General features: G+C 41.0%; 1 protein-coding gene across 7 annotated transcripts in view; it reads left to right on the top strand.

Annotated features, from left to right (window-relative positions):
• Positions 1 to 23,134, top strand: part of FAM172A (family with sequence similarity 172 member A) — a 553,070-nt gene that overhangs the window by 405,558 nt on the left and 124,378 nt on the right. For 6 of the 7 annotated variants that reach the window (XM_054986299.1, XM_054986296.1, XM_054986298.1 and 3 more), the window contains one exon: positions 3,700 to 3,784. In XM_054986299.1, the coding sequence (XP_054842274.1) occupies positions 3,700 to 3,784 (85 nt within the window). Of the gene's footprint in view, positions 1 to 3,699; positions 3,801 to 23,134 lie in introns of all 7 variants that reach the window. The other variant, XM_054986302.1, reaches the window with a different exon arrangement.

Here is a 23,134-nt window from a genome sequence, read left to right as displayed (position 1 = left end):
GAATCTCAAGGCTGTGAGACATACTTGCATTCTGCCCCTTTAAGCACAATGTGCATCCTGTTCCCTGATGGCAATCCACATTCCTCACTGATCACTTCTTGGGATTCCTCCCCCCCCCCCCGCCATTTCTTTACAACTGAGGCTCATGTTCAAAAATTAAAAACTGGTGGAACGAGACTACCCAATCAGCAAATATAGCAATAGGGAGAAGGGAGTGGTGGTGAACAAACTGGGCTCCAACATTGCAACATTACTATGTGTGCTATGAAATTTTGAAAAAAATGACCTCAGCTCCAGCCCCCACAATAGGCGACTTCAAAGAGATGCTTCTCAACTCATTTGGAATAAGAAAGCAGACACCAAATCACCTCTAGGTCGTGCAGTGCAGAATGCTAGGAACCCAAGCTGATTCAGCAATGATCAGCGTGAATAAGTTGTACCATGCAGAATGGGCCAAACGCAGCATGTTGACAGTGTCCAGGGATGGTTCCAATATTTTTAACACAGTAGCAATTTCTTGTGGAGATATATAGTAAGACATATAGGTAGACTTACTATTTTTGTCTTATCCTTGTAGTTTTATAGGTCATGTCTGATGAAAATAAAGAAACACCTGGGATATAGACTATATATATAGTTTAGGTGCGTAGTCATGTTGGTCTGTAGTAGAATTTGAGTCCAGTAGCATTTTAGAGACCAACAAGATTTTCAAAGTGTAAGTTTTCAAGAGTCAGAGTTCTCTTTTTCAGATATGAGTAGGAATGGGGATCCCTAAGCCTTTATATCCCAGCCAAAGATGGGTGGGGTGTTACAAGGAATGGGATATCTATTAGTAACCCCTTAAGGATTTTGTCAGAAAATGCAGAGTTTCTTTAAGGAAATCAGAACATAAAATACATATCACTATGAAAAAAGTCCCTATTTGAATCTGATAACTAATTGTTCTTTAAAAATGTGTGAACATGACAAGTTCATTGTCTTTGATTTCATTCTCAGAAAGTAGATCTTAAAGGATAAGAATAATGGCAAGAGAATTAAAATGTAGAAGGGATGTTAAAAAAACCTCATCTAAGCACTATTTTTACACTATGTGAATTTTAGGTGATTGTTACTAATACAGCATCATGTCACCTGGGTAGATTTTTACTTCATTGGGCTTAGATCTAGTGGTAGAATGAATAATAATTAAAATCTTCTCTCAATGGCTTTGTGTGTGCAGTGCTAATTGCTGTCATTGAAAGAATGAATTGTTAAAATGGCAGTTTTTCATTGCCACTATCTACCCTGTATCATTGGCTGCCTATTTTTAGTGCCAATAGAAGTCACAATTTTTGAATTTATTAGGCACTGTAATAACTGATAAAACAAATCTTCCATGTTCATATCTTCACCTTGCAATTGAGAATACATTCTTACATGCAAGTGGCACATTGTATGTAAAAGCAGTTAATTGTGTGCAAAACTTTTGTATTATCTCAAATTCTCTGATGTAATGCTCCATCAGTAGTAATATTAATTTTACCTATATTAAATGAATATAATACTTCATAAAAATTCTGCTTGCTTGTGTAATACACTACCATGTTACAATTCCACATTCAGCTGTTAATTAAAATCTGGCATACAAATTATAAAATGTGCATCTTAAAGCCTTTGTGTGAAATGTAGAGAAATGCTACCATCTCAACTGTGTTAGTAAAAAGATAACCACCACACTAGTCAGTAATATTTTTAAATGTTTTCATGGGTTTTTCATACAGTTCAATACTTTCACTGATCTACTGTTTCTTACAAAATTCTGCCATGTTTTGTGAACTTCACTTTCTAATCTTGTACAGCAACCCTTCCTTTATGTCCTTCTCGCTCTCGCTGGTCCTAGAACAGTAGGGTTGCCTTGACAAATCTATTCAAAAGCCATTCCTCTGCCTTTATTGGTGGGGATTGGAGCCTTTGAAATTCTCTCCTCATTGCAACACAGCTGACATCTTCTTCCAGACAGAATGAATTAAGGAACTACAATAAGACACTTGATCTACCAGTCAAGGATCTTTCCACAGTGAGGACGGATTCCATGGTGCACAACTAGGGCAGCAAGCATCTAAAAATACCCAATGCATGTTTCTTTGCTGGAAGAACCAGCCATTTTGAAACAATGATTAATGAGATTTTTAAAACATTTATTTATGGAGGGGAAGATTAGAAATTACTAGTGTGTCTCTGTGTGTCCCCCATGCAGCTGTTTAATTTGGGGGAGAATTAACTGCTTTAATAATATTTTAACAAAGCAGTGTAGATCATGGATATTTTTAAAGAAAATAAATACGTAACAGTTTTAGAAGCATGCTTAATATTTTGAAACAAAAATTCTGAATTTAAGTTAGGAAATAAAAAAAGAAAATAATTGGCATTTCTTAGCCCAAGATAGAACAATGTAAACACAAATTCAGCTCACAACCACATAGATTGACTTTTTTCCTCTCAGCATAAATCTGGAAAATTGCAGTTTTCAATATTAACAACATTAAATTTATTCCATCAAAAACAATATAGGGAGCCCCACCTTGAGTCTCAGCAAGAAAGATGGACTATAAATGAAGACGATAGAAGAAAAGAAAATGAATTCTTAAGTAAAAGGAAAACTGTGCTAAATTTTATGTTGAAGTACTTTTAACCAAAATCTGGCATGGATTTAATTTCCTGTGTATTGATGAAAAGATAAATGCATCCTCTTTTTCTCTTTTGTTCTCAGTGGGGATCTTTGTATGGGCTGCACCCATGTCAATGTAATGTTAGAACATGAAGCTAAGTTCACCCACTTCAATGAAGGCTTTAATTATTTGCAGAAATGGTCAGGATTTGCAGCTTGAACTGATACATCTGTTCTAGTATCAGCAAAACATTGATCAGCCAGTGTAGCTATTTGTTGAGCAACACCCTGACCCCTCTTGTCACTACTGGATGATGCTAGGGCATGATATTGCCAACCTCTGTGGCTTAAATTGGCTCTGAACCTCAAGTGGATTTTTTTGAAAGAACGTAATACCATTTTTCAAGAACAAACATAAGCAGGTCTACCCAGAACCCTATTCGTCTTTTCAGTGGGGCTTACTGTCAAGAAAAAGTTCTTAGGATTACACTGTTCATCTGTACTACACATACATCCCTTAGTAGTACTTTTGTGTTGGGATACAGGGCATGCATGAATAGTGTTGCTGGTCTGGCAATCAGCGGGAGACCCATGGGGGCAGGGACATTGGAGGGCAGCGATCAGCAACATTGTGAAGTCCTTTCTGGAAAAAAAAGGAAAGTGATGTCAGTCCTTTTACTGATCATTGGGATTCCTAGAGAGGTGAGATGTCATTCCTAAGGTTTTCCAGGAAGTGACATCACACCTTTGGCCTGAAAGCCATTTGTTTTAATCCCCCCCACTCCAAGTGGCAGCAGGGAACAAGAGATGGGACGAGGGATCTCCCAGTCCCACTGGGGGGACTGGCAACTCTATACCTGACTATAGTAGCACTGCTGATGTCTACTTTTGACCTTAATGTAAGCTGTGACTTTGCCCTTGTTCTGGAACCCCTGTGCCTGAGCCCCTGCACTCTGTCTGAAGAACACTAACTTATCTTATATGTTATATATATATATATATATATATATATATATATTGTTAATTAAAAGTTGTCTTCCTTAAATTTACAGAACTGTTGTAACTGGGTATCAAGTTCAGAACCAGTGGATACATCAGTTGAGTCCATGTTACCAGATTGCCCACGTGTCTCTGCAGGTATGCAATCACGATAGTAAGTAGAAGTGAACCATTTTTTTGAAGTGTGGTTACTGGTATCTTTTTGTTTATTGATGTCTCTAAGAGCAGAACCACAAGTGACAAAAGGCACAGATTGGACCCTTGTCAGCTTCCCTCAAGTTTTGATGGGAAATGTAGGCATCCTGGTCTCGCATCTTGGCTCTCTGACTCCTATCCAATTGACTTTTCAACTGTCACTTGTCCAACATTCCGCCAAGCTGCCTACATTTCCCATCAAAACTTGAGGGAAGCTGACAAGTGTCCAATCTGTGCCTTTTGTCACTTGTGGTTCTGCTCTTTGACAACCATAAAGAGCAACAGTTATACTGTTCCATTTTTTCAGTTATTTTTCCAGGGTTTTTTTCCTTCTTCCTTTAGGACAGAGACAGTGAAAGTCTGTTGATTTCTACTAATTTTCTGTTTGTACTTCTTTGTACTTCTTTTCTCACTGTGTCTGATCAATTTCTGTTATTGTAACATAGACACACAAAGTATTGTTAAAGTATAAGGAAAAGTTATGAAGTCAAGCTTAACAGGCATTATGTATACTGGGAATTTAAATAAAAATTCCTCAGTGCTCCTACAATTCAACATTAATATGACAGAATACAAAACAGCGAAGTGGAAAAATGGTTTTTTATTAATATAGGGAAAATGCCATACTCAAAAATATCACCAAACTACAAAGGTACCTGAACCTTAGGGATGATTATAAAAGGCCAAGATTCAATGCAAGAACCTAGTTTCATAAATCCAAACAATTTTATATCTGTTTTTTGTTTATTGACACCCCACCTCCACATGGAAAATGATTTTGAAATTGAAGCTTTAGGATCAAATCATGACGTAGATACTGGTAGGTCAAGCAGGCCTGAGTAACATGCACTTTTCCTTTAACAGAGATTTGGTGGTTGAAAGTGCAGTCAAGTCATAGCTGACATATGGTAACCCCTGCTGGGGTTTTCAAGGCAAGAGACTAATGGAGGTGGTTGCGGTTGCCTGCCTCTACATAGAAACCCTTGGTGGTCTCCCATTCAAGTACTAACCTGGGCCAACCCAGCTTAGCTTTCTGAAATCTGATGAGACTGGGCTAGCCTGGACTTTCCAGGTCAGGGCAATAGAGGCTTAACAGAATGTTTTTTACCTGTGGTTGTTATTTATCTCCATGCCATGAAAACCTTCAAATGTCCATTTCCTCTATTAAAGGATCAGGGCATTTTTTATTAGGCCTGTAGACCCCTTGTCAAGGTTGACAGGATAAAGCATCTGGTAGGTCAGGAGGCAAAGCCTGGAGAAAATGTTCTGTTCATGAAACAGTACCACTGAGATGATATCTGGGACACCACAGATCAATCTAGCAGAATCTAGACTGCAACTGTGCCACAACTGGAAATCAGGAAGTAATCATTATGCCAAACAGATACCTTAAGAAAGTGAGTCAAGCCAAAGACTGCACGTCATGTCACACATGTTATGTAATTTGCCATCTCTCCCCACCCCCTTAAAAGACGGAAGACGTTTTCTCTTATCTCCTTCCCAACTAATAGACCCCACTCCTCTCTTCTCCTTGTCTCTTGTTTAAAGAGGCAAGTTTTGGATTGCAAAGGAGGTATATTTCAGAAGCTAAGCAGGGTTGGCCTTGATTAGTAATTGGATGGGACACCCTCCATTGAAGACCAGGGTTGCAGAGGCAGGTAATGGCAAATCATCTCTATTAGTTTCTTGCCATGAAAACCCCACCAGGGGTTGCCATAAGTCAACTCTGACTTGAGGGGACACTCCACCTCACCACCATATATGCAAAGTGCCATTGTTGTCCATTAGCAACTAGCCTGTCTCAGATTGCCTCCATCACCACCTCTGCCCCACAGCAGAGAAACCCATTTGGTGTTCCATACTTCTTTTTAGAGAAAGAAACATTTAGCAAACTCTTTGCATTCCATGCCAGTGTACTTGCAGAGAAGAATGTAAAATCAAACAAAAAGCTTTAAAAATGTCTGCTTGAACAGATGCATGTTAATTTTAAAGGTTCTTCCCCGTATAATAATTGACAGGTGTCAACACACTTCCAACTGAATGATGACCTGTCACTAAATAATAATAATAAACTATGATATGCAACACTGCTTAAATCCAGAGCCTGGAGTCATGAACAGACACAGATTTTTCAATAAACCTGAGAAAAGCCCCAGATTTGCGAAAGAATCTGAAATCTTTAAAAAAAATACATTGGGTAGTTAAAAAACCCGAAGTAATATAAGCTTTGCCTATGTCTTTAAGAAAGGAGATCTCAGCGGCCATTGTGGAGGTTGCTTGGTGACCACAGCTCTACTGCCAGCTTTCAAACCTCAGTTTCTGTAAGTAAAATGTAGGGGGAGGGCCCTTTCTATAGCTATTTTGGCCTCCCAGTCCACCCCTGCTTTCCTTCGCCCTGTGGTGGAGGGAAGACTCATTGAATTAAGGCCCAGCAGCTACCACTGGGCAACTTGGTACCATGTAATTTGTGCAGCTCACTCAGGTACAGAAGTGGCTTCCGGATGACTTGTTGCCATATAACTTGCCTGCGCTCAGCAGCAGTCTCCACTCAATTTCTCTAACATGGCCAGGCCAGGGAAGTGGCCAACAAGTGCACAGAGTTTGCAGCTTTGACAGAATGTTTCCAGGGACAAACTGCCAGAGAGAGGGAAGGAGGAAAAAGTGATACCTAGTATGTGGTAACAAACTAGGATCAGGGAGACTCAGGTTCAAATCCTCACTCTGCCATGGAAGCTTGCTGGATGACCTTGGGCTCTCTTAGCCTAACCTGTCTCACAAGTTTGTTGCAAGAATAAAATAGAGAACAGGAGAAAGCCACTTTGGGTTCCGATTGGGAAGAAAGGCATAAAGTGTATAAATGAAGTAAATAGCAAAGCTGGAGACTGGTCAGGGGGGTAGAGAAAACAAAGGTTGGCTGTTGAGTGTGAAGGAAAGATGGAAGCAGGGGAAAGGGAGAGGATTTAGGAGCTGCCAGGAAGAGAGAAAGAGGAAATAGTGTGGGGAAGGAGATATAGGAGGAAGTGAAGTGACACCCCCCCCACAAGTCCTTGAAGGTTCTCTGCTTGTACTTTCTATTCTGTTGCAAGGTATTTTTGCCCTTTATAAACAACATTTGCTTCTTAAATTAGGCTTGTTGTCCTTGAGTGTGGGTGGAAATTTACTTCTATAATAGAACATTTTCCATGCCCGCTTATGCTGTGCTTACCTTCTTTTTGCTTACTAAATTTGATCAATCTTGAGGATTATACTGTGGCCAGATCCTAACACTTCATTTGTCAAAAAAAGCATATTATATGAGGACTACCTGCCTGCAGTTCCTTTGAGACAAATGAGCATATTTAACACCTTGTCAGGAAGCATTTCTCTTATCCCTAGGCCTTCCTTCCTTTGTGCCCTGTTTGTGCTTGTCATACATACAATCACCCCTTGCTATGGAATAGTGTTACTAGCCTTTCTGTAGCATTCCTAGTTGTTCAATGCTTCTTCTGAAAGTACATACAGTAATGCATACAAAAATGACCCATTTAGCTCCACCTCAATGATCCAAAATCAGAGTCAGATCTACATGCAATTCAGCAAGGTGGTAGCAAGGGTTAATTCTCACTTCATTAATGAAGTGCAAATTGCTAAGAATTAGGGGACAATTACTCCTGAGCAGCTGGGTTCACACTTCATCTGAAGGTGGATTGGTGGACTGGGAAACTGCAAGTGTGAATTAGCTCTGTGTCTCATGGGCTGCAAGAAAGTCATTATTACTACTAAGAAAAAACGCTGCCTTAGGTATAACAGGTGGAGTTTATGCAACTACCCATTTTAGATGCCTTTCTTGCAAGCATGATTGCATATTAGGACTCATAATATGATGGGAAACTTCTACATTCAGAAGGCTTGACCTCTTCCATGAAAGTGATATGTGAACCCTATTGTCACTTTCTGTTAACCATTGGTGTCAACTACCCTGATCATACAATGACTTTCCTTTATTTTCCTGCATTTGTACTCTACTCATATAACCAGTAGCTTGCCTATAACAAAAATCTAGTTGTAGTTGTATCTTTAAAAAGAGACTAGTTTAGTGATGAATCTACAGGCAGCTTAAAACAGCCACTTTAAGGTTTTTAAACTTCCACATTAAGTTCATTCAGTGCTCGGTGGATGTCTCTAAGTATGTGATTTTTCATTTTTCCTGGTCTGACTGAGACATATCTCATAACAGCCAAATCAAACACAAGAACAGTTTATGCACTAGCATTGCTAACTATTTGATATTTTATCTATTGATATAATAAGCATTTCCACAGAGTTATTGTGATGGTTTCGGCACCAAACTGCTTCAGTTTATCCTGCTGGTTTCCCCACATTCTCTTCAGTCATTAGTTTTCACCTCTCGTATTTCCTGGAGTTTTTTCCCAGTTCTTTTACCACAATCTTTTTCTAACAACCGATATTGAGTCGCATTTCTTCCTGTGTATAATTTTCTCTGCACTTGGGTTGGTTCCTCTCTCTTCCTGCCCACTTTCCACTGATCGGAATGTTGGACAACCCCGCCCTGTGCTCCCCCCCACACCTTGTTAATAAGAAATTGTTATCCCTTGCATCAGCAGATTTTCAAGTATTAAATTAAAAAATCACACTCGCCTGATAGCAAGGGATTGCTATAAAAAGCACAGGATGAATCATTGCTGTTCCTGCATGCTTGCAGCAAATTAATACCTTGTTCTTTTTCTGCCCCCACCCCACGATTTAGTTTGTCTATGAGAAAGGAAATGAATTTGTAATCCCACTTCAGCACAATTTAAAAGGCTGATACTGTGCCCCACATAAGTAGAGACCTGCAAGGACTTGTGGGGGATATCTCATTTCCCCTTCCTGCATCATATCCTCTTTTCCTTCCTTGCCTCCATAACCTCTCCCCCTTTTTCCACTTTCTTCTCTCCTTCCCACCTACCATTGTCTGTTGTCCCCCATCTTCACTTCTCCCCCTTCTCCCTCCCCAGCAACCTCTCTCCTATGGCCCAGTTGTGTGGTACCAGCTGAGCTGGGCCTAGTTGCATGGTAGGGAACCTGCAAGGACCTGCGAGGGGTACTTCACTTTTCCCTGTATATCCTTCCGTACAATATTGCCTCTTTCCATCCTTCTTAGTAGAAATAAACAGTGTGTAGACCCCCCAGATATCGTACAACAATAAATATACTGCCTCTCAAAACACATTAGAAAAATTCATGAAAAGGTGTATTCCAATCTATTATGCAAACAGTTCAATAACAATATCAATCCATACACTCATATGTCTAATGCAGACAAAAAATTCCTGTACAGAATATTCTATAGAACCCCCCCTAAGGTACAGAAACCCCAAGGACACTACACTCTATATCATTATTTTATAGCAAGACAAAAATTCTACAGAGTATTCCATTGTGTCTTCTAGCCAGAAAGAAATTCCATTAAGAGTCTCCCATTGCTTCAAAAGACAGCTGAGGAAGCTGTCCTGACGAAAGCTGCCATTTAGCTGGCTGCAGTTAGGACTGTGAGTGGCTGATCTCCTCGGAGAAAGGGTTCCAACTGAAAATTCTTGGAGAGATCTGCATTTAGAACAACAGAAGAACTAATTGTTGGAAGGCTTTTACCATCTTTATAGCCCATGGAGTAAATACCTTGATTTAAAGGAACAACACTGAAAAAGAAACCTAGTGGGGGTCTGTGGTCCCCTATAATTATTGAATTCATGAGAGACGTTGTATTACTGAATGGTCTTTTGAAGCAATGAGAGACTTTTTATGGAATTTCTTCCTGGCTAGAAGACACAATGGAATACTCTGTAGAATTTTTGTCTTGCTATAAAATAATGATATAGAGTGTAGTGTCCTTGGGGTTTCTGTACCTTAGGGGGGTTCTATAGAATATTCTGTACAGGAATTTTTTGTCTGCATTAGACATATGAGTGTATGGATTGATATTCTTATTGCACTGTGTGCATAATTTATTGGAATACACCTTTTCATGAATTTTTCTAATGTGTTTTGAGAGGCAGTATATTTATTGTTGTACGATACCTGGGTGGTCTACACACTGTTTATTTCTACTGCTTGCTGGATATTGAGCCTGTTTTTCGTTGATTTTCTTTCTATCCTTCTGGCAGCCTCCATGTGCTCATGTTTCCCTACATCCTTCTCTCCTTCCAACCCACTAAACAACTTACCCGTTATCTGCCCCCATTTTCATCAACATTTCTTCATTTACTTCATTTATGTACTGCCTTTCTTCACAATGGGGACCCAAAGCAGCTCACATCATTCTGTTTGCCTCCATATTATCCACACAACAACTATGAGATGTAGGTTAGGCTGAGAGTGTGTGACTCCCAGTGAGTTTGCACAGCAGAGTGCAGATTTTAAGCAGGGTCTCCTGGATCCTACTCTGAAACTAACCAATACACTACATTGGCTTTTGTGTGTTGGTGGGGGGGGGGACTGATGTTGAACAGTAGCCATCAGCCAGATCTGGGTGAGTCATGCAGGTCATGTGGTATCAAGTGCTTCGTTGGTTGCTTCTGGGACTGGCCCCAATGAGTCCTCTGCAAAGGCCAAAACAGCCTTGGGAAGGACCCTACATCTCTCCTTGCCTTTTACTGATAGAAACCAATAGGGATCCCATTTCCTCGGTGAGGGCAGGGGATCCTCTGCTCCAAGCCTCCACCCCCTTCCACTGCTTACCTGGCCGGCAGGGGGGAAAGGGTGTTGAGAACGGGCCTGGGAGCTCTGGAGCACACTCCTGCACATTCCAGAGGACTTCCTTGTTGCTCTGGGAATACTTTCATTCCTGGCACAACAAGGAAGTGAAGGCCTCCCAACACTAGTTTGATCTGGGAACCCTAGAAACCTAGCCTGGAATACTGGTTATGGTTGCCTAGCAACAGCTATTGAGAGCATCTGTATTTGGTTATAGATGTCTTTAATGTTAAAATATTTAATGTTAAAAATGTTTGCAATGGAAATGGTATAGATTCAACCATTTGTTTGACTGAGTTCAAGGTGTTGTGAATCTAAGTGTCTTAATAAAATAAGTATGTACTCTTGCAATGGTTATATATTTAACAATTTTGATTGATTTTTTAAAATTCATTTCTTTAAAAAGTAATGTAAAGGAAGAAATGGTTGCTGTTGTCCAAGACCCAAAGAACTAACTCTGGAAGGATGTTCCTCCACACAAAATTAATCCTTCTTTCTGCTTCCTTGTTAAAAGCTTTACAAACGTTAAATGATTGCTCGGTGTGATTAATTAGCCAAAGTTTCTATCAGAAATTAAAATTTACTCCAGGTGCTTCACTGAGCTATAAACAAGCAAAGTATTGTTTGTTGTGGATTTTCTGGGCTGTATAGCCGTGGGCATTGTAATTCCTGACGTTTCGCCAGCAGCTGTGACTGGCATCTTCAGAGGTGTAGCACCAAAAGACAGAGATTTCTCAGTGTCACAGTTGGCATCTTCAGAGGTGTAGCACCAAAAGACTGGCATCTTTAGAGGTGTAGCACCAAAAGCACCACGTCACTATTTTCTCTTTTCACCTCTGCATACATATGCCTGCAGCCCGCAACTGTGACACTGAGAGATCTCTGTCTTTTGGTACTACACCTCTGAAGATGCCAGTCACAGCTGCTGGCGAAACGTCAGGAACTACAATGCCAAGACCACGCCTGGAAAATCCACAACAACCATCATTCTCCGGCCATGAAAGCCTTCGACAATACAAGCAAAGTATTGCTGCTCAGGACAAAAGTAGGACCCACTAGGTCAGTTCAAGTGCAATGCAAAACTATGGTAATTTTTAATTGTGGCTAGTTTGTGAAATCAAGATCCAACTCACAGATGATCACTGAGTCCTGGTTTGTCTATGCAAACCATGGTTTCACCTTTGCTGTTTTCCTCTTCTCCCCACATGAAACATGGGCTGGTGTTCTAGCCTGCTTCACAGTACCCTCCTGGAGGCAAACCTTCACCCTTACTATTAGCTGGCAACAAAGCCTCTCCTACTGTAGATGAAAGTGAATGCTCTAGCTCTCCATAGTTGTCCTGTTCACTTTGCATGGACTGTGCTTACAAAGCTTCAATCATATCTGCTGCAGGGTTGCCAAGTTTTCCTAAGTCCAAAATGGGATGTGGTGGGGATTGCAGGGTAGTCACCTCTGCATACATATGCCTGCAGCCCCCAACAATCATGTTATTCCTGGCCCTAGTGTGACTTGTTGCTTCCAGGTCACTCCAGAAATGAGTGATCATCAGGGCTACAGGGGCATTCTCCCTTTCTGGATCCCTTTCCCCTTGCTAGCTAGGTGAGTAGCAGTAGGGTGTAGAGGCTGGGCGTGGGGGATCCCCTGCCACAGCATGGAATCTGGCAACCCTGCCCTACCTTCATGTGACTATTTCTCTTTTCAGTATGCACCCTCTCACCAGCACAAAACTCATTCTCTTCCTCCCCGGAAGCACACCATAGTTCTCCTGTGCTGGGAAAGAATAAATGTTTAGTAATGTGCAGACAAAGTCAGTTTAACTTGATGTCAAACAATTCAATTTTCACACAGATTTTCACAAAATTCTGCATAGCTTTTAGCCCTCTTCTTTCCTTTCTTTGGAAAGACAAAAATGAATTCACCAGAAAGCTAGACCTGAAATGATAGGTGGCCTTTTTTTCAGTGGGGTAGCTGGAGGGCTGGACGGAACATAATCCCCCCCGCAACAGACACAACACAAATTTCTGCCAGTCAATACTCTGGTGGAAATTGGGCCCCATATCAAAATGGCATACGTGGGTTAGAGCAGGAAGGATTGGGAGGGGAAAAGATTTGGTTGTTGATTGTTCTGAATTTAACCTTCACCCAGGCTTGCCTGGCTCACTAGCGTAGCTCTCCTTTCACCCTTCTCAGGAAAGTCTCCTATGTTTAGTATCCATCAAAAAAGGTGTTTTTAACTTTATTTATTTATTTTATTTCATTCAGTTTTTAGCCCACCCTCCCCATGAATGGGCTCAGGGCAGGTTACATCAAGAATAAATACAATTTAAAATCACAATAAAATCAAACAGTCATAATGCCCATAAAATATACAGTCTGCAATCCCCAAGATGGCAGGTCCTCAACCTTAACATCCATTCCTGTTTATAGTAAACAGGGAGGAAGGGAAGGAGGGGGCAACTTTCAAGTCAGACTGATTGTAGGTGGGGCCAAGATGATAACACAGCCCTCTTCCAACAGGAGACTTGTAGGGAGGCTCACCAGATAGCACCGAATGGCCTCAACTACATGCCTGGTGGAACATCTCTGTCTTACAGGCCCTCTGAAAAGATAGAAGATCTTGGCAGGCCTGAGTGTCCACAGACAGAGAGTTCCACCAGGTTGGAGTCAGGACCAAAAGGGCCCTGGCTCTCTTCGAGGCCAATTGTGTGGGAATTAGCAAGTGTTTTCATTTCCGTCATGAAAGAGTTAAACTTTGTGTTACCTACTTAATTAGTAAACATACTTTGAATGTAACCATTAGAGCTTCGAATAAGATTCCTGCCATAGAAAGGGGAGTCACTAAGCATAATGAAGTAGGATTAGGATTTTCTATTGGGCAGTTTGTTTATTGGGGGCAATTAATTGATGCTATGTACTGAAGTTTTATTGCGCTTTGTTCACTTCCACTTCTTCACTCTTCTTGTCTCTACTCTAAGTCACTTATCTAGCAAGATGTAGTCATCTTAGCAATTTATTATTTTCTTCAAATGTGACCCTAATTTTTATCCTTTAGTAAAGTATTCTTACAGAGCTACACTGGAGTGTGTGTGAATCTATTCTCATTACTTCCAATGCGCAATCTTTGCACAATCTCTGCTATATTTTCCTACAAATTGAGCTTCCATGTGGATGGGGACCATCATCAATTGTTTGTTGGCAGATCTAAGTGCTTTCTTGGGTACGTACAGTGAGAGGTGGTCCTGCAGTTATGCTGGTCCCTGTCCACTCAGGGCTTTATAGGTCAAAACCAAAACCTTGAATCTGATCTGGAATTCCATGGGAAGCCAGTGTAGCTGCTGCAAGATGGGAATAATATATGCCCTATATGGGGTTCCAGTTAGGACACATGCAGCAGCATTCTGGACCCATTGCAATTTCCAGGTCTGATCCAAGGGTTGCTCAGCATAGAGCAAGTTACAGTAGTCCAACCTGGAGGTGACCATCGAATGGATCACTATCATTAGGTCATGGGTCAAAAGGTAGGGGGCAAGCTACCTGACCCACCAAAGATGGAAAAAAGCTGACCGGGCAACTGCTGCAACCTGGGCCTCCATTGAGAAGAAGGTATCCAGCATCATGCCAAAGCTCTTGACCACTAGAGTGGGCACAAGTGGCACCCCATCAAAGGTCGGGAGCCGGATCTCCAACCCAGAGGACCCACAAGCCAAGTACATGACTCACCATCCATCAGCAGATACAACTGGGTGTCATCAGTGTACTGATGGAAACCCGGTTCAAAACTTCACACCAACTAGACCGAGGGGACACATATAGAGATTAAATAACAGAGGGGAGTGGTGAATGGGTGGCATGCTGATAGCTTCTCCCCAAGTGCCACCCTCTGTCCCTGACCATGAAGAAAGGAGACAAACCACTGTAAGGCAGTCCTTCGTATCCCCACATCGGCGAGGCAGTGGGTCAACAAGTTATAGTCAACAGTGTCAAACTCTGCCAAGAGATCTAGTAACACCAGCAGTGCCAACCTGCCTCGATCCAGGTGTCTGCAAAGATCGTCCATGAGGGCAACCAGCACCGTCTCCTTCCCATGGCCTGGATGGAAGCCAAACTAAAATGGGTCCAAGTCAGATGAATCCTTCAGGAGAAACTGCCGCTGTTCCACCACCACCCACTCAATCACCTTACCCAGAAACAGGAAGTTCAAAACGGGGCAGTAACTGGATGAATCAGTAGGGTCCAAGGATGGTTTTTTCAATAGAGGTCTCACCACCACTTCCTTAAGTGCCCTCGGAAAAATTCTGGAGCTCAAAGATAAGTTGACAATGGCCTCCAATGGGATCTTCAACCCATCTGCGTGGCTTTTACCAGCCAGAAAGGGCAGGGGGCCAGGGAGCACATGTTGGGCCTCACCAACCACAGGATCCTGTCAACCTCCACCTGGGAGAGTGAGCTGAAGTGGTATAAGATTGAATCAGAAGACAGCCAAAGGGCCTCCAGTTCCCTCCTGTATCAACAGTGCCGGTAGGTCACAACAGAGCGACAAGATTTTAGCAGCAAAAAAGCTCTCAAAAGCCTCGCAGTTAATATCTGAATTCTTAATTTGACAATCTCCCTGGGATAGGGTGAGCAATGTCCAAACTACCTGAAATAATTTTGCTGGGGGTGAGTTTGCAGACGCTATGGAGGCAGCATAGAACTTCTTCACAGCCACCTCATAGGCTTTCATAAACACTCTTTAAGATGATCTGGTATGCTCGTCCCGACATTGCTGCTACACTCGCTTAAGCCACGTTAGCTCCTGCTTTATCCATCATAGCTCCTCTGAATACCAAAGGGCTAGCCTGGTACGGGACTAGAGAGGGCGATGGGGAGCAATTTCATCAATGGCTTCGGAGAAATGGATATGCCAGTCCTCCACCAGCTCATCCAATGAACCGCCAAGGGGCATCAAATCCCACAGAGCATTCTGGAAGCCAGTTGGATCCATTAGCCTCCACAGGCAAGCATAAACCAGCTTGCCATCTTTGCAGGGGGGGGGATAGGTACACCCAGACGAGCCTTCAGAATGAAGTGGTCCAACCATGGGATCGTTTCAATTTCATCAAATTCCACATGGATCCCCAACCTGAAGATCAGACCTAGCATGTGGCCTACTTGATGTGTGAGAGCCGAAACAAATTGGGAGAGTCCTAGTGCAGCCATGAAAGACACCAGGTCTGCAGCCTGAGATGAGGCAACATCATCAACATAGACATTGAAGTCCCCCAGGAGGAAAAGCCTCGGGTACTCCAAGGTCCACTCCGCCACAGTCTCCAACAAGCTCAGCAGGGTAGCTGCTTGTGTGCTAGGCAGTCGGTACACCAGACATATAGCCAAACTCTCTTCAGCATCCCACACCAGGCCTACATATGCAATGCCAGCAATCTTTGGAGCAAGGAGCAATCTGAAGAAGAAAGACTCTTGAGTGAGTATTGCTACCCCTCCCCCCCGACCATCCATCCAGGACTGATGGATGACCGAAAAACCTGAGGGAGTCAGCTCTTTTAAAATCAAAAAGAGTCCAGTAGCACCTTTAAGACTAACCAATTTTATTATAGCATAAGCTTTCGAGAATCAAGTTCTCTTCATCAGATGCCTGATCAAAACTGGGCAGATACAGAAGAGGAGGGGGAAAGAGAGAGAAAAGGGAGGGGGCATAAATCACAAGAAGGCAGAATGCAATTAGCATAGAGGCAATCAAAACATTCCTTTGCTTGGAAATGTAAACATCTCCTTTTGGTGTGCAGTCAGTTTGTAGCAGTGAAGGTATCCAATTCCTATGTAGTATAAGCCTTCGGTAACCACAGCTCTCCCTGCCAGTTGCATCTGACAAAGAGAACTGTGGTCCCCGAAAGCCCACACCAGGCGTCACTGGTGTGGGCTTTCGGGGACCACAGTTCTCTTTGTCAGATGCAACTGGCAGGGAGAGCTGTGGTTACCGAAGGCTTATACTACATAGGAATTGGATACCTTCACTGCTACAAACTGACTGCACACCAAAAGGAGATGTTTACATTTCCAAGCAAAGGAATGTTTTGATTGCCTCTATGCTAATTGCATTCTGCCTTCTTGTGATTTATGCCCCCTCCCTTTTCTCTCTCTTTCCCCCTCCTCTTCTGTATCTGCCCAGTTTTGATCAGGCATCTGATGAAGAGAACTTGATTCTCGAAAGCTTATGCTATAATAAAATTGGTTAGTCTTAAAGGTGCTACTGGACTCTTTTTGATTTTGCTACTACAGACTAACACGGCTAACTCCTCTAGCTCTTTTAAAGCCACTGTCTCTCCATCCTTCACCTAGGTCTCGGTCATGCATACCAGGTCCATATTATTCACAGCAAAATAATCCTGTAGTGTGTTGGTTTTATTATTAATGGACCTGGCATTACACACCATCAGTGTCAGAGGGAGGCTCTTCACCCTCCTGGCCCCACTACCAGCATGCCTCAGGATGGAATGCAGATTGGAAGGGCACCAAGCCATTCCATATCTCGGTGACCTTCCATTCCAAGATCATGTCTTACCACCATATCTCCCTCATCCTTGGAGCACTGGGATCCCCAGCCCACCACCAGTTTCAACCCCCATGTCCACCCCCTCCACAAATCCTATCCTGTAATACACTCACAGCAGTCCCAATTTAAATTTTAACAAAAGCACACCATAGTGCTACACTGGGTGCCCCCAATCTGGAATTTAAGATGAAAATTCCAACCAATCCCATCCACCTCTAATCCCTCCAATCTACATAATCTAAATGACCAGGTTACCACAATAAATTAAGTCTCCAATTAATTACAGCACAAAAATTAAATTAAATTTCCACAATTACAGCAATTAAATAATGACCTATGTCAACCCGGTCAGTTTAAAGTGTCTGCAATGCTTGTAGATGATACCAGTGGGAAGAGGTTTCTAACCTGCAGTAATCTGACCAGATTAAAATGACTGCAGTGCTTAAAGTTCTATATCAGCTAATTGCAATGTTCAAGGATCTATGCCAGCTAAAGAGGAAAGACAGGATGGTATCCAAGCTCAGCCGGCAGCCCCAGGGGTTCCTGAAGGCTTCTGAGGGCCTCCAGTGATCTCCCCTGATCTCCTCCTCATGCATTGGGGGGAGGGGATGAGTAGCTGGCTTCACTCACCTGAAGCAGGCTGGAGGTGGTGGTGGTTGTTCTTCTCCCCTCTCCCCCCTGGCTGCACATGCCCCTGGAGGCAGAAGTTCTTATAACTCCTCAGGCCTCAGGCATGGGGGGTGGGGTGCTGAGCAGCTGGCTTCACTCACCTCAAGCAGGCAGGAGTTTGTTCTTCTCTCTCTTCCTCCCTCTCTGGCAGCCCAGGTGAGGATCCTAAAAGAGCTTCATGAAGGACTCATTGCTTCCTCAGGCACTTACTGCAACTCACTCAAGTCCACTAATTATCCAAGTTGTTTGTTCAGAAGGCAGCCAGAATTCCCTACCCCACCCACCTTGGCATACCGAATACTGTCCAAGGTGTTTTTCTAGTCATCGACCACACAGTCAATGCCATCAATCAAATCACATTCAGTGGACAACCAATGTAGTGCAGTGGTTAGAGTGTCAGACTAGGATCTGGGAGACCCAGGTACAAATCCCTACTCTGCCATGGAAATTTTCTTGGTGACTCTTGGGCAGTCATACATTCTCAGCCTAACCTACCTCACAAGGTTGTTACGAGGATACAGTGGAGGAGAGGAGAATGATGTAATCCGCTTTGGTCTCCACAGGGGAGAAAGTTAGGGTATAAATGAAGTAATAAAAAGGTGAGTTTTTGAATAGGTGCCATATGCAAGGGAAGGGTAGTCTTGGCAGTCACAGCAGGGTAGTGAGGGTTGGATAAGACAAGAGCAGTTTTGATTTTAAGCCATCTTGCCAGGAGTCTGTGTAGGTGGGATAGGTGTAGAGCACAGTGAAGAAACAAACCAGGATTAACCAAGGTACCACCACGATCATGTCTTAAGCAAATTCTTAAGTAAGACTAATTGTCATAATAATCTAATGTTAGATTCTGAATTGACAGATCATGTCTAACCATAGTTAGTGTTCTGGCCCGTATTTGGATGATCAGTTAACTATGGATAGTTTAGTTAAACCATGTCTTCATGTGGCATCTGAAGCAAGCTGCTGTACCGCTCCAGCCCCCTTCTTTCCAGTGTCCTTAAATAAAGATTTTCCTTACTGTTTGTATTCAAAAGTAGCATATAATTTTGTCTTCCAGTGTGAAGCTACTGTGACATTCCTTCTAAAAATCAGAACATATATAACTGAAGCCAGGGCTGGGTCAAGATAATTTGTTACCCCAAGCTACCTTGCATTTCAGAGAAATATCCTCTAACTTAATAATATGGTAGAACAAAGCTCTCCATAACTTTTACATCGCTTTTATATTAACATAGTTTATGGATTTCTTGCAGTGAGATATACATATCCTATACAAACAATGCTGTGAATGTAATTCCTGTTGTTGTCGGTGGATGTTTAGAAAGTCTATTTTAAATTGGGGGTGAATGCCTGTGATGTGCAAAGTGCAGTTTGACTAGAGCAGTCACCATTTTTCTGATATTCTTTCATTGGTTGTATTTAGAAAAAAATGTCTGGCACCAGGATACTATTAAGCTGTAATTAGTGTAACTAACAACTAATATGAAAGAGCAGAATAAAGGTCACCATAAGACTTCAAAGGTCTTAACAGGTTAAGGTTGGAGGGCATTCTGTCTCCTTGCTTAATCTGTTGCCATATCTGGTGAGATTCGTTGAAATCTTCAGCGACCTCTAACCTTGAGGTGTTGCTCTCTCATAATTCACTGGTCACATGCCATGTTCTTTATTCCAGTCTGTTTAGATGAGCGTAGGACTTCGTGAATGGCAGCTTCATTTTAGAGTTCATGTACAAATGTGCACAGATTATCAGCCCTTTAGTACGGATAAAAGATTATCATTTAACTACTTTAACATTCTTGTGCTGCCACAAGTAGACTAACAGTTCTTTGCTAGTTGGTGCACTTTGGTTTGTAGTTCATGTTTAAAAATAAATATAGAAGAAGCTGTGGCAGAATCTTCAGGATATAGAATTGCTTGATTTCACATTTATGCCACACAACTGCCTGATACAGATGTTGTTATCTGCAACAGAAATTAATGCTACTACTCATAACTAATTGGATTTTCTCCCAAATAATATTAATTCTTGTCAGTTTCACAAGATTCCATGTGTTTTCTATCATAGCTTGCCTTAAATAAAAGCTTCAGCTGGAAGGCTAAAATGTTTTTCCTATATTGTTTCCCTCCTAATTTTCATTTAATTTTGTTGTGCATTTTCCTACGAATAAGGTCTCTTTCAGGACACAGAGACAGAGAGAGAGAAAAAAAAACATCTGCAATAAATTATTATTTCTCCCCTCCTACCTTTCACTCTCTGCATCCCAGCAATATACTTTTTGAATGTATTTGAGCACCACAGGCCTTCTGCCTGAAGTCACTTTTGCAAAGTAATACACACTCAACCAAATGAGGTTTGGTTTTAATTACAATTTAAATTTTAAAGGCCTTTTAAAAGAGTAGGAGAATGAAAGAAGAGAAAGCAGTCTGAGGCCAGATTTGAAGATCACTACTGGGGAAAAAAATCATACAAGGATTTTTCAAGCAGTGACACTAAGAATAGTATTTGGAAAAATCTTTTCTTTCAAGACTATCTTGCGATTAACTAGGGGAGTACTACATCAAAGCCATACTGACTTCAAAGCACAGAACCACTTTCAGCTTCCAGCTATTACTAAAACCTACCACTTCACCCTGCCAACAACTCATCTTAGCAGTTTCACTAAGTTATATCCATCCACTTCTTATCCTCTCTTAAAGGGAGAAAAAAAATGCAGTTTGAATTAAATATTATTCCAAGCACTAAACTAAATTAACAATTAAATGTGCAAGTAATAAAGGAAGAGATTTAAGCCATTAAACTTGACGATAAATTGTTGTGGGCCTTATGCTTCTGTAGTTTATCTGTCTACTGTAATTAAATGTCTCAAGTTAGCCCTCAAATGATACAATCACACAGCTTTTGAAAAATAATATCTGCCTTTAAAAAATGACCAGAGAACTTGTATTTGCAGCAAACTTCAGTAAGTCATGAGTAAGTCATAAGACATGAGTTGACAGTAACTTGATTTTAAAAAATGGAACAATATTAGTGTTGTTCTTTCATATACCTTTTGTAAACCAGAAGATTTCATAATTTATTCCATACAATTGTTGGTAAGGTTTTTCTGTCACAACTGATTTTCGATGAGACAGTAATATGCACTTCTGCACTAGCCTTATAAGATAATTGGTCAATGGTAATCACATGTCACTGTAATTTTTCCTCCTTATTAGCTCAAAAAAATTAAGACTATTATATATTAGATAAAGCTATCAATCAATTAAATTTTAAGAAAAAACAACGGACGTTTACACAATTTAATCTATCCCTAAATTATTTTAGGGATATTTCAAAACCTTAATGAATGGGTTTTCCTGGGCTGCCTGGAGGAAGAGGACACTTCTCTTGAGTGTAAAACAGCTTAACATTTCATACTGAATGCTGGCTTTGGATATAAGCCAGAAGGTAAAGCCAGCGTTAAATTTCTGTTTCATAAGACTTAGCATAGAGATGATGAAGCTGACACATCTGTGTGACTTGCATGGAAGCAAGGCCTTTTAAGAGTTCCAGAACATTTGATCAGGCCCATGCATCAATCTACAATCAAATGTAGTTGATCAGCTCCACCAATTAATTGTTTTCTGTCTTAATATGTAATATGTTTTATGTCGGCGCACCCATTCATCTGTAGTAGAGAGGTTTTTGTACTCTACAGTAATAAGAGGATATTGAAATAGTAATTTACTGTGTTACTAATATTATTCAATATTTTAAATGATTTCGTTATTATTTTCTGATTGGGAATTTTTATGCCTAAGCTTTTTAAAGTGGAACATTAATATTGACATAAAATTTGTCTTGTAAATGACATATTAATAGAAAGTTAGAAACGTGAGATTCTTCCATTGTGTTTTATAGAACAATTTATATGTTCAGCAGAGATCTGTGACATGGTCTCTGGAGCTGTGCCATTAATCCATTTACAGACCCTCATTGCAATGAAGAGAAATTACTGGTGAAAGAAGTGGTCCTCTGTGAAGGAGAATGTCTTTGCTTAATTTGTATTCTTTTTTTTTTTTACTTTGCAAATGCAGCTGGCACTCTAGCAAATGTTTGAGCCAGCCTTTTCTATTAAAATTGAAAGAATGTGGCAACAGTCAGCAATTTTGAGCCTCTTGGCTAGAGTCCAATCAGCTCGTTGTTTGGCCACACTTAGTTCCACCTCACTGAGCGCAGAAGGCAGCAATGGCCCAGTTCTGTGCTGACCTATTGGTCATGACCACTCCTACTTCATTCGAAGGGTTTTACATCCTAATCTGCTTGCTCACATAATGGAGATCTGAAGCTATAAATGAAGATTTAAAGTATCAGAAAGTTGGTGGCTGTTAACTAACTGTTTCAGATGAATGACTGATAATAGGTGCAAATGAATGAATGTAATATATTCCATTGTAACAGATATTGTCTCTTAAGAAGTGACATATGAAAAGGGGAGAGTGCCTAGGAACTTACTGCTAGATGTAAAAAATGTATGGCAAGTGTATGTTGTGTCTTAAGAACGTGCCTTTGCTTTTTAAAAAATGGTAGCAAAAATGTGATTTCAGGCTGGTTGATTATACAATCAAAATGTCAGTGTGTTTGAAACAAATTGTTCGAATCATATGCAACATCATCACTGAATTAATATATTTTTTGCTCCGTTGTTGAGGTTTTTTTGCTTAAAAGAATACATTTCCCTACAATAAATGAGCAACAAAGTCATTTGAGGTTCCAGAAAATACAGAAGGGCATCATATGTCTTGATCTTTGTTAAACTTAGCATATTGATTTTTTTGTACTGCTTACAATAGAAATGTGGTCTGCAGCTATGGCAGACAGGCCGACCACATGTGAATTTGCTAACTCTATTATATATTAGTCACAGTCGTCAGGCTCTGCAAACATATTTCTGTCACTCTTTGTAAGTTGAAAGAGAACAGCATTTTTCTTATAACTTGTATAAATGCAGTTGCTGAACTCGTGTTTATTCTCACTATATCCCTGTGATCTCTATCCAGACTACTAGTCAATTGGCAGCACTTGAATGGTTAAATACAAAACCAGAAAGCAGTAACTGCCAATATTTTTTCTTAAATTTGTGCATAACATTCCTGAAGGCGAGTGTTCCTTCAAGTTTTTTTTTAAATTAGTCTACTTTTTTGTATGTACATTTTCTATTTAATCTTTTATATCCTTTGTGTTCAAAGATTAAGGACGTGACAAATGCTGCATACTGCATTTATATGTAGTTTGGATATAGCACAGTGGGAATTTTTTCTTATATGAAGCTCTCCTCCATACTTTATTAAATGTCTTTAAATACATT

Source organism: Eublepharis macularius, chromosome 8 (assembly GCF_028583425.1).
Source record: "Eublepharis macularius isolate TG4126 chromosome 8, MPM_Emac_v1.0, whole genome shotgun sequence".
NCBI classification, from domain to species: domain Eukaryota; kingdom Metazoa; phylum Chordata; class Lepidosauria; order Squamata; family Eublepharidae; genus Eublepharis; species Eublepharis macularius.
Note: the sequence above shows the minus strand (reverse complement) of the source record. Positions and strands in the feature narration are given on the sequence as shown.